The 16,932-nt window shown below is 45.0% G+C and overlaps 1 protein-coding gene across 9 annotated transcripts in view; it reads right to left on the bottom strand.

The window, feature by feature from the left end:
* Positions 1–16,932, bottom strand: part of LOC134611593 (immunoglobulin lambda-1 light chain-like) — a 565,493-nt gene that overhangs the window by 335,181 nt on the left and 213,380 nt on the right. For 2 of the 9 annotated variants that reach the window (XM_063455629.1, XM_063455634.1), the window contains exons 1-2: positions 9,431–9,498; positions 9,018–9,337 (exon numbers count right to left, since the gene is read on the bottom strand). The exons of 6 other annotated variants lie outside the window; for them this stretch is intronic. In XM_063455629.1, coding sequence (XP_063311699.1) covers positions 9,018–9,337; positions 9,431–9,473 — 363 coding nt within the window. In that variant the 5' untranslated portion in view covers positions 9,474–9,498. Of the gene's footprint in view, positions 1–9,014; positions 9,338–9,430; positions 9,499–16,932 lie in introns of those variants that run through there. One more of the 9 variants, XM_063455633.1, reaches the window with a different exon arrangement.

Raw genomic sequence — 16,932 nt, 5'->3', positions numbered from 1 at the left:
GAATCCACGTCCTTTTCTAGCGGGACGCTCAATACGTGACGTCATGACGCTATCACGAGCGACCTGCCACTCAAGTATCCGATATCCAATCGATACTTGTCAGAGGCGTGTCTACCATCCGGAGCCAGGGTATTTAAGCTTACTTCTCACTTCAGCTCATTGCCCTGTCGTGGTTCTAGCTTGTCTAGTCACTCAATGCTCTGTATTCTAGTTTGCTCTATTGGTTTTGACTCGGCTTGTTGTACTACCCTGCTTATCTCTGTTGTCCCTTGACCCGGCTTGTCTCTCGCTTATCTGTCTTCTCGTTCCCTCGACCTCGGCTTGTCTCTGACTATTCTCTATTCCTCTCGGTACGTTAGTCCGGCCATTCTAAGGCCCGGTATACGTACCTTTCCACTCTTTGTACTCTGCGTGTTGGATCCCTGTCCCGATCCTGACAGACTCTGAACAGTGTTTAATTGTCCCTCAACCCCCCTGTTCCTGTGTGTCCAACTTGTCTGGTTACAAATACATGTCTGTTCGTCCACCAATTGTAGAGCGCTGCGGAATTTGATGGCGCTATATAAATAATAACATAAAAATAACATAATAATTGTATGAGTGTGCACCATCTTCTGCATCTGGGCTCCAATTCCCGCTAAATCGTGACACTATTAGAGTCTCTATCTCCCTATTACAGCTTCTAAATGCCATACTACAGCACCTATCACACTACTACGGACTCTATGACCTACAGGGAGTGCAGAATTATTAGGCAAGTTGTATTTTTGAGGATTCATTTTATTATTGAACAACAACCATGTTCTCAATGAACCCAAAAAACTCATTAATATCAAAGCTGAATATTTTTGGAAGTAGTTTTTAGTTTGTTTTTAGTTATAGCTATTTTAGGGGGATATCTGTGTGTGCAGGTGACTATTACTGTGCATAATTATTAGGCAACTTAACAAAAAACAAATATATACCCATTTCAATTATTTATTTTTACCAGTGAAACCAATATAACATCTCAACATTCACAAATATACATTTCTGACATTCAAAAACATAACAAAAACAAATCAGTGACCAATATAGCCACCTTTCTTTGCAAGGACACTCAAAAGCCTTCCATCCATGGATTCTGTCAGTGTTTTGATCTGTTCACCATCAACATTGCGTGCAGTAGCAACCACAGCCTCCCAGACACTGTTCAGAGAGGTGTACTGTTTTCCCTCCTTGTAAATCTCACATTTGATGATGGACCACAGGTTCTCAATGGGGTTCAGATCAGGTGAACAAGGAGGCCATGTCATTAGATTTTCTTCTTTTATACCCTTTCTTGCCAGCCACGCTGTGGAGTACTTGGACGCGTGTGATGGAGCATTGTCCTGCATGAAAATCATGTTTTTCTTGAAGGATGCAGACTTCTTCCTGTACCACTGCTTGAAGAAGGTGTCTTCCAGAAACTGGCAGTAGGACTGGGAGTTGAGCTTGACTCCATCCTCAACCCGAAAAGGCCCCACAAGCTCATCTTTGATGATACCAGCCCAAACCAGTACTCCACCTCCACCTTGCTGGCGTCTGAGTCGGACTGGAGCTCTCTGCCCTTTACCAATCCAGCCACGGGCCCATCCATCTGGCCCATCAAGACTCACTCTCATTTCATCAGTCCATAAAACCTTAGAAAAATCAGTCTTGAGATATTTCTTGGCCCAGTCTTGACGTTTCAGCTTGTGTGTCTTGTTCAGTGGTGGTCGTCTTTCAGCCTTTCTTACCTTGGCCATGTCTCTGAGTATTGCACACCTTGTGCTTTTGGGCACTCGAGTGATGTTGCAGCTCTGAAATATGGCCAAACTGGTGGCAAGTGGCATCTTGGCAGCTGCACGCTTGACTTTTCTCAGTTCATGGGCAGTTATTTTGCGCCTTGGTTTCTCCACACGCTTCTTGCGACCCTGTTGACTATTTTGAATGAAACGCTTGATTGTTCGATGATCACGCTTCAGAAGCTTTGCAATTTTAAGAGTGCTGCATCCCTCTGCAAGATATCTCACTATTTTTGACTTTTCTGAGCCTGTCAAGTCCTTCTTTTGACCCATTTTGCCAAAGGAAAGGAAGTTACCTAATAATTATGCACACCTGATATAGGGTGTTGATGTCATTAGACCACACCCCTTCTCATTACAGAGATGCACATCACCTAATATGCTTAATTGGTAGTAGGCTTTCGAGCCTATACAGCTTGGAGTAAGACAACATGCATAAAGAGGATGGTGTGGTCAAAATACTCATTTGCCTAATTATTCTGCACTCCCTGTATTACTGCAGCCCCTAAATCCCTACTATAGCTCATAACTCATCATTGTAGCCCATATGACCTACTACAGTCTGTTTCTCCCTACTACAGCCCCTTAAACCCTACTACTATCCCTAACCCCCTTTCTACAGCCTCTAACCCCCCTACTTAGGGCCATTCTTCCCTACTACACCCCTAATTGCAGCCCTTACACTACAGATCCTAACTCCCTACTAAAGCTCCAAATCCCCCAGATTCAGACCAAACAGCAGCTAAATTCTCCCACTGCAGTACAAATACAGAAAGATAAGTCCTGCGCTCACTCCCATCATTCCTGGGCGGCAGCAACGACTACAGTACACATCAGCCCCAATATGTAGTAAAAACCAAAGAAAAACAAGTTACTTGCGCTCTCTCCTTAATGTATTTTTAAACAAATAGAGGTTTTTAGTTACCTCCAATGGCCATGAGAGGGTGTGCCCACCTGCCACGTCAAGGCAGACCTCTTAGGTGGGTCCAACACTAACCCTTCAGCTTGCTTCCTTGAGCTTCTGGCAAAGATATCTCCAATGAGACAGAGAGGGGTATTTTTTTATATACACCCCTATATATTCATTAACCCTTAATAGGGAACACATGGGATAGGCGGCAGCATTGCCCCCAACCACCCTACTAAAGTCCATTATTCCCACTACAGCTTCTTCCCCCAACACAGTCCATACCTCCGAATGAAGCCCCTTCACCCCATTGCAGCCCGTACCAGCCCCATTACAGACCTTAAGCCTTCACTACAGACCCTAAAGCATCTTACTCCCTACTTCAGCGCTCACCCCCTTACTACAGCCCTAATATTAAAACAGCAGCCCCAATTCCCACACTGCAGCCCCTATCCCTTCTACAGCCTTCAATCCCCCTACTACAATCCATAACCCCACTTCAGCTCCTATCCCACATTACAGTCCCAAGCCCCAAGCGTAGACCCAATCCCGCACTACAGTCCATAACCCCCAAATGTAGCTCCTATACCACCACAACAGCTAATTTTAGCTTATATCTCCCCACTACAGCCCCTATTCCCCTAATACAGCCCTTAACTCCCCTATTTCAGCCCCCTGCCTACCCACTACACCCCATATGCCCCCACTACACTCCCTAACACCCCTGCTACTGCCCCTATACCTCTACTACAGTTCTTACCCCACACTACAGTCCCTGTATCCCTACTACAGCCTCTATCAGCTCACTACTACTAGATGACACAGATAAGCTTGTTGGAAAAGCGAGCACTGAAGGAATAGGTAATGGGTGACCTGCTACCTGGCAACGTTTGGGGGCCAAAAGGTTGGAGCGGTTTCCATAGAAAATTGGCCTGGCTAGATGCGTTATGTTTGTGAATGGAAGTGGTTAGGGATATTGCCTTGCCCACCAGGGTGCGTCAATATTCTTGCATGCAGGTGTCTGTGGTCCTATAATAGACCCTGGTCCTAAATACTAAATAAGGGTTCGTGGCCACCAACAGGCTAGGACCTGTTGGAGGTGTGGCTAAGGCAAAGATTACACACTTCATTCTATCCATATCAATTCATACCAACAATGGGTGTAGTGATAGGCTGAAATGAAAGTGGCCAGCTGACATTCTTAGAGAAAAACAGCCATCCATTGCTGTTCAGGCTAATGCTTCCTCATAAGGCCAAGAGTCAAAGAGATGATGGGGGCAGGGCCGGCCTTAGGGGTGTGCGAGCTGTGCTGCTGCACAGGGCGCCATGGACCAGGGGGCGCCATGTGGCCGACACAGCTTGCACACTCTCCTAGTGAAAGCCTGTGAGGGAGTGCTCAGAGCTCTCCCCTAATACAGGCTGCACTGTGTAGTGTGGCTGGGCTTAACTCTGCCCTCACTGATAGACCCCCCATCATTACGCTGCGGCGGCTGCGCACAGCCGCAGCACCTTTGCGGCCCGGCGGGACTTACATCAAGGAGAAGGGGGAGGAGTGTTGCAGGCCGCGGCGTTGCGCAACGTGATGACGTTGTGCGCAGCACCGTCAGCCCGCCTTCACGGATCTTCAGCGGAAGGATCCAATATCCAGGCGGTGAGGCACCCAGTCGGTCAAGGCATCATCAAAATGTGAGTAGTCATTTTATGTGATGGGGCTAAATTAATTAAAGGGGGGAGGGGGGGGGGGGGGGTGGATAATGGATTCATTAAAGAATTAAAGGGGAGGGAGGTTTAATTAAAGGGGTGAGGATTAATTAAGGGGGTGTATTAAGGGGGATGTGGATTAATTAAGGGGGTGTATTAAGGGGTGTGTGGATTAATTAAGGGGGGTGTATTAATTAAGGGGGGAGTGAGGATTAATTAAGGGGGTGTATTAAGGGGGGTGTGGATTAATGAAGGGGGGTGAAGATTAATTAAGGGGGGTGTATTAATTAAGGGGGGTGAGTATTAATTAAGGGGGTGTATTAAGGGGGTATGGATTAATTAAGGAGAAGTGAGGATTAATTAAAGGGGTGTGAGGATTAATTAAGGGGGGTGTATTAATTAAGGGGGGTGTATTAATTAATGGGGGTGAGTATTAATCAAGGGGGTGTATTAAGGGGGGTGTGGATTAATTAAGGGGGCTGTATTAATTAAGGGGGAGTGAGGATTAATTAAGGGGGTGTGAGGATTAATTAAGGGGGTGTATTAATTAAGGGGGTGTGTGGATTAATTAAGGGGGCTGTATTAATTAAGGGGGGAGTGAGAATTAATTAAGGGGGGTGTATTAATTTAGGGGGGTGTATTAATTAAGGGGGTGTATTAATTTAGGGGGTGTATTAATTAAGGGGGAGTGAGGATTAATTAAGGGGGTGTATTAATTAAGGGGGAGTGAGGATTAATTCGGGGGGTGTATTAATTAAGGGGGGTGTGGATTCATTAAGGGGGTGTATTAATTAAGGGGGTGTATTAATTAAGGGGGGTGTATTAATTAAGGGGGAGTGAGGATTTATTAAGGGGGGTATTAATTAAGGGGGGGTGGATTAATTAAGGGGGTGTATTAATTAAGGGGGTGTGGATTAAGGGGGTGTATTAATTAAGGGGGAGTGGGGATTAATTAAGGGGGGTGTGTTTATTAAGGGGGGTGTGGATTAATTAAGGGGGTGTATTAATTAAGGGGGTGTGGATTAATTATGGGGGGTGTAATAATTAAGGGGGAGTGAAGATTAATTAAAGGGGTATATTAATTAAGGGGGTGTGTATTAAGGGAGGTGTATTAATTAAGGGGGGTGTGGATTAATTAAGGGGGTGTATTAATTAAGGGGGCGTGAGGATTAATTAAGGGGGTGTATTAATTAAGGGGGTGTGGATTAATTAAGGGGGGTGTATTAATTAAGGGGTGTGGATTAATTAAGGGGGGTGTATTAATTAAGGGGGAGTGAGGATTAATTAAGGGGGTGTATTAATTAAGGGGGTGTGTATTAATTAAGGGGGGTGTATTAATTAAGTGGGGTGTGGATTAATTAAGGGGGTGTATTAATTAAGGGGGATTGAGGGTTAATTAAGGGGTGTATTAATTAAGGGGGTGTGGATTAATTAAGGGGGGTGTATTAATTAAAGGGGTGTGGATTAATTAAGGGGGTGTATTAATTAAGGGGTAGTGAGGATTAATTAAGGGGGGTGTATTTATTAAGGGGGGTGTATTAATTAAGGGGAATGTATTAATTAAGGGGGAGTGAGGATTAATTAAGGGGGTGTATTAATTAAGGGGGAATGAGGATTAATTAAGGGGGGTGTATTTATTAAGGGGTATATTAATTAAGGGTGTGTGTATTAAGGGAGGTGTATTAATTAAGGGGGGTGTGGATTAATTAAGGGGGTGTATTAATTAAGGGGGAGTGAGGGTTAATTAAGGGGGTGTATTAATTAATGGGGTGTGGATTAATTAAGGCGGGTGTATTAATTAAGGAGTGTGGATTAATTAAGGGGGGTGTATTAGTTAAGGGGGAGTGAGGATTAATTAAGGGGGTGTATTAATTAAGGGGGTGTGTATTAATTAAGGGGGGTGTATTATTTAAGGGGGGTGTGGATTAATTAAGAGGGGTGTATTAATTAAGGGGGAGTGAGGATTAATTAAGGGGGTGTATTAATTAAGGGTGTGTGGATTAATTAAGGGGGTGTATTAATTAAGGGGTAGTGAGGATTAATTAAGGGGGTGTATTTATTATGGGGGGTGTATTAATTAAGGGGAATGTATTAATTAAGGGGGAGTGAGGATTAATTAAGGGGGTGTATTAATTAAGGGGGTGTAGATTAATTAAGGGGGTGTATTAATTAAGGGGGAGTGAGGATAAATTAAGGGGGGTGTATTTATTAAGGGGGTGTATTAATTAAGGGGGGTGTATTAATTAAGGGGGAGAGAGGATTAATTAAGGGGGTGTATTAATTAAGGGGGGGTGTATTAATTAAGGTGGGTGTATTAATTAAGGGGATAGTGAGGATTAATTAAGGGGGTGTATTAATTAAGGGTGTGTGGATTAATTAAGGGCGTGTATTAATTAAGGGGGAGTGAGGATTAATTTAGGGGGTGTATTAATTAAGGGTTGTGGATTAATTAAGGGGGGTGTATTAATTAAGGGGGGTATATTAATTAAGGGGGAGGGAGGATTAATTAAGAGGGTGTATTAATTAAGGGGGAGTGAGGATTAATTAAGGGAGTGTATTAATTAAGGGGAGTGAGGATTAATTAAAGGGGTGTATTAATTAAGGGGGGTGTATTAATTAAGGGGGAGTGCGGATTAATTAAGGGGGGTGTATTAATTAAGGGGGTGTATTAATTAAGGGGGGTGTATTAAGGGGTGTGTGGATTAATTAAGGGCGTGTGGATTAATTAAAGGGGGCTGTGGATTAAAGAATTAAAGGGGGAGGTTTAAATAATGGGGGTGCAGGGTTTTTTTGATTAAGGGGGTTGCAGTATTCTATTTATTAAGGGAGGATGTGCACTGCAGATTTTAGTTTTTTTGTTAAGGGGGTGTGCAGGGTTTTTATAAGGGGGTTTGCAGGTTTTTTGTTATTAAGAGGGGTTGTGCACGTTTCTGTTTTTTATTAAGGGGGTGTGCAGGGTTTTTTATTAAGGGGGTGTGCAGGATTTTTATGTGTAGGGAGTGAATGAAACAGGGTTTTTATGTGTAGGGAGTGTATGAAATTTATGTGATCGGGGTGCAGGGTTTTTATATGAAGGGCGAGACAAGGGGCTTTGTAGAAAGGGGCAGGGCAGGAGTTTTCTAGAAGGTTCTCACCAGCCCCTTTCTACAAAAGCACTGGTCTTCCCCCTTCTACAAAACTGGCGCATTTTACAAATTTTACAAGCAGTTTACAAATTTGTGCAATAAATATTATTGAAAACATTGGAAAAAAATGTGGGTGTTTTCTTACATTTTTATTATGGGGGGGGGGGGGTGCCACACTCAGGGTCCGCCCCGGGTGCCAAATGCTCTAGGTACGCCCCTGCCTACCACTACTGTGCCCTTGCTCCCCAACCTACCAATACACCACCACTGTGCCCCCTGCTCCCCCACATACCACTACACTGCCCTGCTCCCCCACCTACCACTACACTACCGCTGCTCCCCCACCCTCCTCCACAATGCCTTCTGCTCCCCACCTACCAGTACACGACCTCTGCTCTTCATATCAGCACACATATCACACACATCCAATACACACATCACACACAGTCAATACAACAATTACAAATATTACACACAACCAACACATAGCATACATATCAAACACAGCCATCACTCCTATCACACACAGACACCACACACAACATCATATTATTATGAGATTTATTACAGCAGAGCTCTCTCATACAAAAAGCAATATGTAGCTGTCCTCCAAGCCCCGGCCAATCAGAACGTTGCCACGGATTAAGTGCCTGAGCTCACAAGACTTACTTATGGTCTTGCACCCGGTGGAGGTACCGACCAGATTCCCAGCATACTGGATCACCAGAGTTCAGCATGCCCACCTCCCTGCAAGGTAATAACAGGGAAGGGGGAATCATTTTTGTTTTTAAATAATTATTAATTTAATAAATCCTATATGCAAACAGTACACACCTATTGACATACACTGTACATGGATAAAGGGATGTGATTCGGGGGAGGGGGGGCGTGCTGTAATGATTTTTACCTTAAGGCCTAAGGTCGACTCTGGATGGGGGCTTTTGTTTAGCATTAAAACATCAAAATAATGTTGAATGGATGGATGAGGTTAGGGGACTACAGACAGTATAAGCACTTTAATGAGCTAAAGCAGTTACAATGCCAAAAGCATTCCTTTAAGTTTAAATTGTCAGGAATAAAAAAAATCCCCCAAAAATCTAAGTTTCAATAGGAAAAAACAGGAAACTTTTTTTTTTTTAATTTTGGCTGTTTGTCCTGAAATTTAATATTTATTTAGAATTCCCAAAAATCCCCACTTTTGTGAATGCCCTCTTACTCTAATTCTAAAAATATAATACAGCTATGGACGTTAATTAATCACTATTCATTTTTTAAATAAATCAACTATTCTTACTTTATTTAAAATAAGAAGTAGATACTGTACATAATCAGTATTTGAAGAACCAATCGTGGGAATATAAACTAGTCCAGAGACAAGTTTCTAAATATATGTAGAAAAAACATATGGCAACGGTTATTATGCCTACAGCCTGCTACAACTTCTACAGCGTTTTTGTTCAGCTGTGTATCACAGTGGTATCCTACATTAGCATACCGTTTAACACAATAAAGAAAAACGGTATCTGAGGTGTCTGTGTTTTTGATAACCAGTTGATACTGTGTCCCAGCACTGTTTTTGGTGCTCCCATAATGTGCTGATGACATTCCAGGTCCATATTTAGGTTCTGTGTATGAATGGTGATGATATAGCAAGAGCTGCGGGACCTCTCCTGGTGACTGTCGAATGAAATATGTCAAGTAAGTATCTTTAATTCCAACATCACAGTTAAATGTTGCAGTTTGTCCTTTATTCACTGAAAGATGAGTTGGTGTTAGGACTGGAGTCTGAGAGTCAACATCTGAAAAAAATAAATAAATATTGAATTCATTAATTTGGAAAATAATCAATATAATTTAATTTAAAAGGTATAGAGAGCAACCTGGATACACACATGTTATCAATGCTAAAACAATTTTAATCAGTAGTAGATCCATTTTCTCTAAAGGTGTCTGAGTCAGTATGTCCTTTCCAGTATAAAAGATAATCTCTCGTGCCTTCCTAAATATCACCAGCTCATCTCTTGAGATTTCTATGCAAATATTGTGGCGCAGCGAGCAATCCCAAACTGCCTGTAAATATCATGTGCAAACAGAATATCTAGAATTCAAATCTGCTGAGGGTATATATATCATGTGTATGATCTTTTTTCCACTTCGTTTCTTCAAGCTTCACAAATTATAATGACAACTAAGTATTTTGAGTCTCTGCATTGACGTGTGCTTTCTAGTTCAATTGCGCACTTGTAAACATTGCAAATGCCTCATCACCACATGGGCAGGTGGCATTAACCCCCCCTGTACTTAACCCAATAAAACACAGACACTAATGGTGTATGGGTCAAATTTGTACACAACCTTTTTTTTTTTTAATTCTTTAATTTTGGTTTGCAAATGGTAACATATAAGCTTGTGACACCACAACATCAGTAACAAGCATAGTGGTAACAGACAGAATGAAATATTAGCATAGCGTTTAGAAAAAATGCCCAATTTTTAGTATGATTCCACCCCTTTTATTAATATTAAATTATTGAATAAAGTAATTGCCCCCAACCCTGCCATACCACATATGAAACAGCACCATGAGCAGCCCTTCTTGAAACCCCAGGTTCAAGACATCCCACCCCACATCCGAGAGGTGAACCTTATCCGAGTGATAGCAACTGGGCAACACAGCCTCCAACTCTCTATGCCACACTACCACCGCCCAATCGTCCTAGCAAAACTAGTTAACAGTGAGCAATCACCAACGGATTCCTCGCATGTCACCGACGTAGTTGGCAAACGATTTCCGACCACACCACCATAACCAAATCCTGCAATCAATTAATATCCTTCTTCATCCACTTCACAAGGTGCTGCTGCGGAATAAGCCCCTAGACATTATTCCCTGTATGCAAAACAATGGAGTCAGACAGACTCCCTTAACATAACTAGCCTAAACACAGCACTACATACATCTCCTCTACTGAAGTCCCTTTAACTGAACCATTTCAACACAATCTAGTCCTCCGGAAAGCTCAGCTGCTGACCCCAGAAACAAGCTGCAGCCCTCCTCTTTGCCCAAAAGGTGAAAGAATGACCTACGATCCAAGCGACTTTATCTAAAGAGATAAACTGGCAACATCAGCCACAACCCCAACACCTGAACACTCCACAACCTTAAACCAGCATACTCAAGCGCACATTTGAGTGGAACCGTACCAACTCCCACCTCCCTATCTTCTTGACCAGCTCTTCGCCAAGCCCCAACCGTGTTGCATCTGTAGCCACCTCCAATGCAAAAGGAATGGGTCCAAACTGGCCCGCGTGCATCCTGAATTTCTCTAAACACAAATGAAAAACCCTGGCAAACTAAAAACAGGACAGCGAGGAACCATCCCTGTGCACCAAAAATGAACCACCGTGCCAGATACCTTGATAAAGTGGCAACCAGACACAACGGCAAACACAGAAGAGCATACAAGATAATTTTCCTTACCCCTGCTCTAAACATCGGTCTTGGACCATGCCAAATGAATCATGATCCACCCATCATGCAGACAAATGTAAGCCACCTGATTGCCCCCACAACCCGCCTGGTTAGTGCTAACAAGCTCACCTATCCGAAAAAGCACTGAAAATGCCAAACAAAATGCCAAGCGCAATAAGAGAGATACATAGTCATCAAAACAAATGTAGGGGAAAAACCGAACCAGGCCCCCAACAATCCTATGGACATCGGCCTCCAATCTTTAGGTACTCTGCGCCCCCTCCATACCTCCTACGCTTTTTCCCCTCCTCGTTCTTGTCTACTTCATGGAGGTCAATGAAGTCCTCCAAAGGAAGAAGTGAGAGGATATCTCAGAACTCAACCTTCCACAATTTCTCCTTCACTTCCTGCTTCAAATGAACCCCTAAAGGACTCGCAAAAGAGACATATGCATGATTCCTAGCCCCATCTGGGACACCTCCAACCATGTCCGCCTTCTTGCTCCCCAAGCTCGTTGCCACCACCACTGGAGCCGCATCCATAGCGACACAACCTACCTTCACTAACCCAGCAACTGTGTCAAGTCCCCTGCCTCCATGCCGCTTGCGGCGGCCTTCCTTATCTCGTCACTGCAAGTGGCGCCATCTGGTCCCTGTCTGCGGAGTGCAGCTGTCCCCGCCGCCGTGCTCCAGACTGACCATGCTTCTCATGCTGCACGCTCCATAGCAGCATCCCTATGTGTGCCAAACCCAGTCACGTGACCCGGCACACAGTGATGACCTCAGAGACCACAAGGGAGGGAAGAAACACCTCCCATATGTTGTGGTTATCACTAATTGGAGGTTAGCCAATCAGACACACCCTGTGTGTATATAGGCTAACCTCCTTCTTGCCTCAGTGTCCTGTTGTGGTCTTTGTTTAGCCCAATAGCGCGTTATACTCTGTCTGATTAATTTGTTACCGAACTTTGGCTGTGTGTTTAGGTTCCCTACCAATCGTGACATTGGCCTGTCCCACAAGCTTCTGCTCAAGATCTGTTACCTATTGTCATTCCCATACTGTGCGCATGACACCACCCCAACGCTATAGTGGTGATCAGACTCACGGATTCATAAACCAGGTTGACATATGAATCCATATTCCTTTCTCACTGACAGGTCAAAAATAGCCTTCCTTATCAACCATCTCTCTGGTAGGGCTTTGGCCTGGGCTAATTCAATATGAGAATCTGGCACTACCATGTCGTATGCTGATTTCCTGTCTGCATTAAGGAGGAGCTTTGATATGCCAGGCAGGGTAGCATCTGCTGGGAAGGCTTTATTAAGGGTTAAACAGGATTCCAGGTCTGTGGCGGATTACACTATTGAGTTCTGTACTCTGATGGCAGAGGTGGTATGGAACAATGTTGCCCTGGTAACCACATTTCAGGATGCTTTAGCCAGTTACTTATTGGATGAAATATCTTCCAGAGAGATACCCGTTCTGTTGGACAATCTCGTTGATTACTGCATTGTGATTGACAATCGCATCAGAGAAAGGCATCTCCAGCAGATACCTACCACAGAGTATATGCCTCCCCTTTACCTGCCTTAACTACCTCCACTTGCTTGCTTTGCCTGCTCCTAACCCTCCACCAGAACCAATGCAATTGGGTTCTACCAGATTGCCATACTGGGATCCATACAGTTTACCCCTTCATGAAGTCTAGGCTCATGTTTGAGGGATTGGGAGCTATATTCACTATAACGACTTTTGCACTTGGGACTTGGGAGCTGCATAACGGACATACTTACAATGAGCCATTACAAGCTGATCCTACTCCCTCTGAACCCATAGTCCCTCCTGCAAATATTGTTGCAGCTACCCTCCCTCTTCCTTGATAAGATAAAAGGTTACCAAAACCAAGCACTACCCAAAACACCCACTGGTTTATTGTTCATACAGGGAAAAGACAGGAGAAAAGTTATGGCATTATATGACAGGGCAAAGACAACGGGGCGCTCAGGTATCAGCAAAACATATGAAATCATAACAAGACAGTTTTGATGGCCTTATGCTAGACAGGATGTTAAGGAGTATGTTAAGTAGTGATGTCGCGAACACAAAATTTTCGGTTCGCGAACAGCGAACGAGAACTTCCGCAAACGTTTGCGAACCGGCGAACCGGGCAAACCGCCATTGACTTCAATGGGCAGGCGAATTTTAAAACCAACAGGGACTGTTACTGGCCACAAAAGTGATGGAAAAGTTGTTTCAAGGGGACTAACACCTTGACTGTGGCATGCCGACGGGGGATCCATGGCAAAACTCCCATGGAAAATTACACAGTTGATGCAGAGTCTGGTTTTAATCCATAAAGGGCAGAAATAACCTAACATTCCTAAATCGCAATGGATATGGATTGACATATGACATATTGACACCTTGACATATGGATTGACACCTTGACATATGGATTGACACCTGTCCTCAGAGACCCTGATACACACTGACACAGAGCAGAATAGAGACTGTTCCCCTTACATAGGGTCACTTGGCAGGTATGGATTGACACCTGTCCTCAAAGCCCCTGATACACACTGACACAGAGCAGAATAGCGATTGTTCCCTCTACATAGGGTCACTTGGCAGATATGGATTGACACCTATCCTAAGGATCCCTGATACACACTGACACAGAGCAGAATAGAGACTGTTCCCTGTCCTCAAAGCCCCTGATACACACTGACAAAGAGCAGAATAGAGACTGCTCCCCGTCCTCAAAGCCCCTGATACACACTGACAAAGAGCAGAATAGAGACTGTTCCCCCTACATAGGATCACTTGGGAGGTATGGATTGACACCTGTCCTCAAAGCCCCTGATACACACTGACACAGAGCAGAATAGAGACTGTTCCCCCTCCTCAAAGCCCCTGATACACACTGACAGAGCAGAATAGAGACTGTTCTCCCTACATAGGGTCACTTGGCAGGTATGTATTGACACCTGTCCTCAAAGCCCCTGATACACACTGACAAAGAGCAGAATAGAGACTGTTCCCCGTCCTCAGAGACCATGATACACACTGACACAGAGCAGAATAGACTTTTCCCCGTCCTTAGAGACCGTGATACACACTGACACAGAGCAGAATAGAGACTGTTACCCCTACATAGGGGTTCACGTTGTTTCTATGATGTGCATAACATGTTCTTGTAAATGTTTGTTAAATTTTTCCTGAAATTGTAATTTTTGAATCTGAATAAAGATAGTCAAATCCCTGATACACACTGACACATAGCAGAATAGGGACTGTTCCCCCTACATAGGGTCACTATGTGCCTTTTTTTTGGTTTGGTTTTTGAAGCCACAGTGCAGCATCAGAGGGCCTAAAAAATAGGCATGTATACATGCCTGAAAAATGTGGTATTGTTGCAGCCGCTGCTGTAGCAGCGGCCAGAAAAATTGATGTTTGTTTCACAGGCAGAAAGTGCCCTAAAACATGGCAGCTTGAACCCTAGTTGGTGGCGGATAAGTCACGCAAGTCAACCGGCATTCAGAGCTAAAATAAAGCAGCGTGTGGACCATTTTTAGCCCAAGGCAGCTCATCTCATCAGGCCTTTTTTAATCGAATGTATCACCCAGTGTCAGTCCCTTCGGGATCCATCCCTCATTCATCTTAATAAAGGTGAGGTAATCTAGACTTTTTTGACCTAGGCGACTTCTCTTCTCAGTGACAATACCTCCTGCTGCACTGAAGGTCCTTTCTGACAGGACACTTGAAGCGGGGCAGGCCAGAAGTTCTATCGCAAATTGGGATAGCTCAGGCCACAGGTCAAGCCTGCACACCCAGTAGTCAAGGGGTTCATCGCTCCTCAGAGTGTCGATATCTGCAGTTAAGGCGAGGTAGTCTGCTACCTGTCGGTCGAGTCGCTCTCTGAGGGTGGATCCCGAAGGGCTGTGGCGATGCGTAGGACTTAAAAAGGTCCGCATGTCCTCCATCAACAACACGTCTTTAAAGCGTCCTGTCCTTGCTGGCATGGTCGTGGGAGGAGGAGGATGACTTCCACCTCTCCCCCTGTTAGATTCCCGTTGTGCTGTGACATCACCCTTATACGCTGTGTAAAGCATACTTTTTAATTTATTTTGCAAATGCTGCATCCTTTCCGACTTGTTGTAATTCGGTAACATTTCCGCCACTTTCTGCTTATACCGGGGGTCTAGTAGCGTGGACACGCAGTACAGGTCGTTCTCCTTCAGCCTTTTTATACGAGTGTCCCTCAACAGGCACGACAGCATGAAACACCCCATTTGCACAAGGTTGGATGCCGAGCTACTCATTTCCCCCTTCCTCCTCCTCACTGATGTCAATGAAGGTATGTTCTTCCCCCCAGCCACGTACAACACCACGGGTACCAGATAGGTGACAACGAGCACCCTGGGATGCCTGTTGTGGTTGGTCTTCCTCCTCCTCCTCAAAGCCACATTCCTCCTCTGACTCCTCTTCCTCACAATCCTCTTCCAGCGTTGCCGCAGGTCCAGCAAGCGATGCTGATAAGGCTGTTTCTGGTGGTGATGGTGACCACAACTTTTCCTCTTCCTCTTCACGCTCATCTACGGCCTGATGCAGCACTCTTCGCAGGGCACGCTCCAGGAAGAAAACAAATGGTATGATGTCGCTGGCGGTGCCTTCGGTGCGACTGACTAGGTTGGTCACCTCCTCAAAAGGACGCATGAGCGTCCAGTAACGTGGCAAAAAAATTCCCAGCTCCCCAGAGGCGGTCCTAGCACCCCGGTCATACAAATATTCATTAACAGCTTTTTCTTGTTGGAGCAGGTGGGCGAACATTAGGAGTGTTGAATTCCAACGTGTCAGGCTGTCGCAAATCAAGCGCCTCACTGGCATGTTTCGCCGCTGGATATCGGCAAAGTGAGCCATGGCCGTGTAGGAACGCCTGAAATGGCCACACACCTTCCTGGCCTGCTTCAGGACATCCTGTAAGCATGTGTACTTATGCACAAAGCGTTGTACGATCAGATTACACACATGTGCCATCCACGGCACATGTGTCAACTTGCCCAACTTCAATGCCGCTAACAAATTTTTTCCGTTGTCACAAACCACTTTGCCGATATCCAGTTGCTGCGGAGTCAGCCACTTTTCCACCTGTGCGTTCAGGGCGGACAGGAGTGCTTGTCCGCTTCAAACAAGTCAAACCCAAGACGGCGTGACACTGCCGTATCCGGGATGTGGAATAGTACCTGGGTGTCAGGATCGGGACAGGGATCCAACACGCAGAGTACAAACAGGTACAGGGTACGTATACCGGACCTTAGAATTGCCGGACTAACGTAAGGAGTAAGCAAAGAATGGTCTAGAGACAAGCCGAGGTCGAGGGAACGAGAGAGCAGGTAAGCGAGAGACAAGCCGGGTCAAAAGGAGTAATAGAGGTAAACAGAGTAGACAAAATACAAGCCGGGTCAAAACCAAAGAGACAAAAGACATAAAGCGCTGAGTGACTAGACTAGCTAGAACCACGACAGGGCAATGAACCAATAGACAGAATCCTGTTTTATACCCTGGTTCTAACTAGATGATCCTGCCTCCGACGAGTCCTGATTCGAGCTCAGGACTGATTGATAGGTAGAGCGGCCAGTCGTCATGACGTCGTCTACTAGAGCCGCGTCATAAAAGAAGGCGGATCAGGAGCGTCCGGCGTGTAAACGATCGGAAGGACTCAGAGGAACGAGCGATTCAGCCCGTCTGGGAGGACGAAGTTCTAAATGTCTCACCTCCTTTGAGGTAGAGACAGCAGGTACCCTGACAGTACCCCCCCTCTCAGAAACGCCCACCGGGCGGAATAAACCGGGACGGGACGGAAAACGGGAATGAAAAGCCCTGCGCAGGCGAGGAGCATGCACCTCCTCCTGGACCACCCAA

This window comes from Pelobates fuscus, chromosome 5, assembly GCF_036172605.1.
Source record: "Pelobates fuscus isolate aPelFus1 chromosome 5, aPelFus1.pri, whole genome shotgun sequence".
Lineage (NCBI taxonomy): Eukaryota > Metazoa > Chordata > Amphibia > Anura > Pelobatidae > Pelobates > Pelobates fuscus.
The sequence above is the reverse complement of the archived record's forward strand: the minus strand, read 5'-3'. Positions and strand labels throughout refer to the sequence as shown.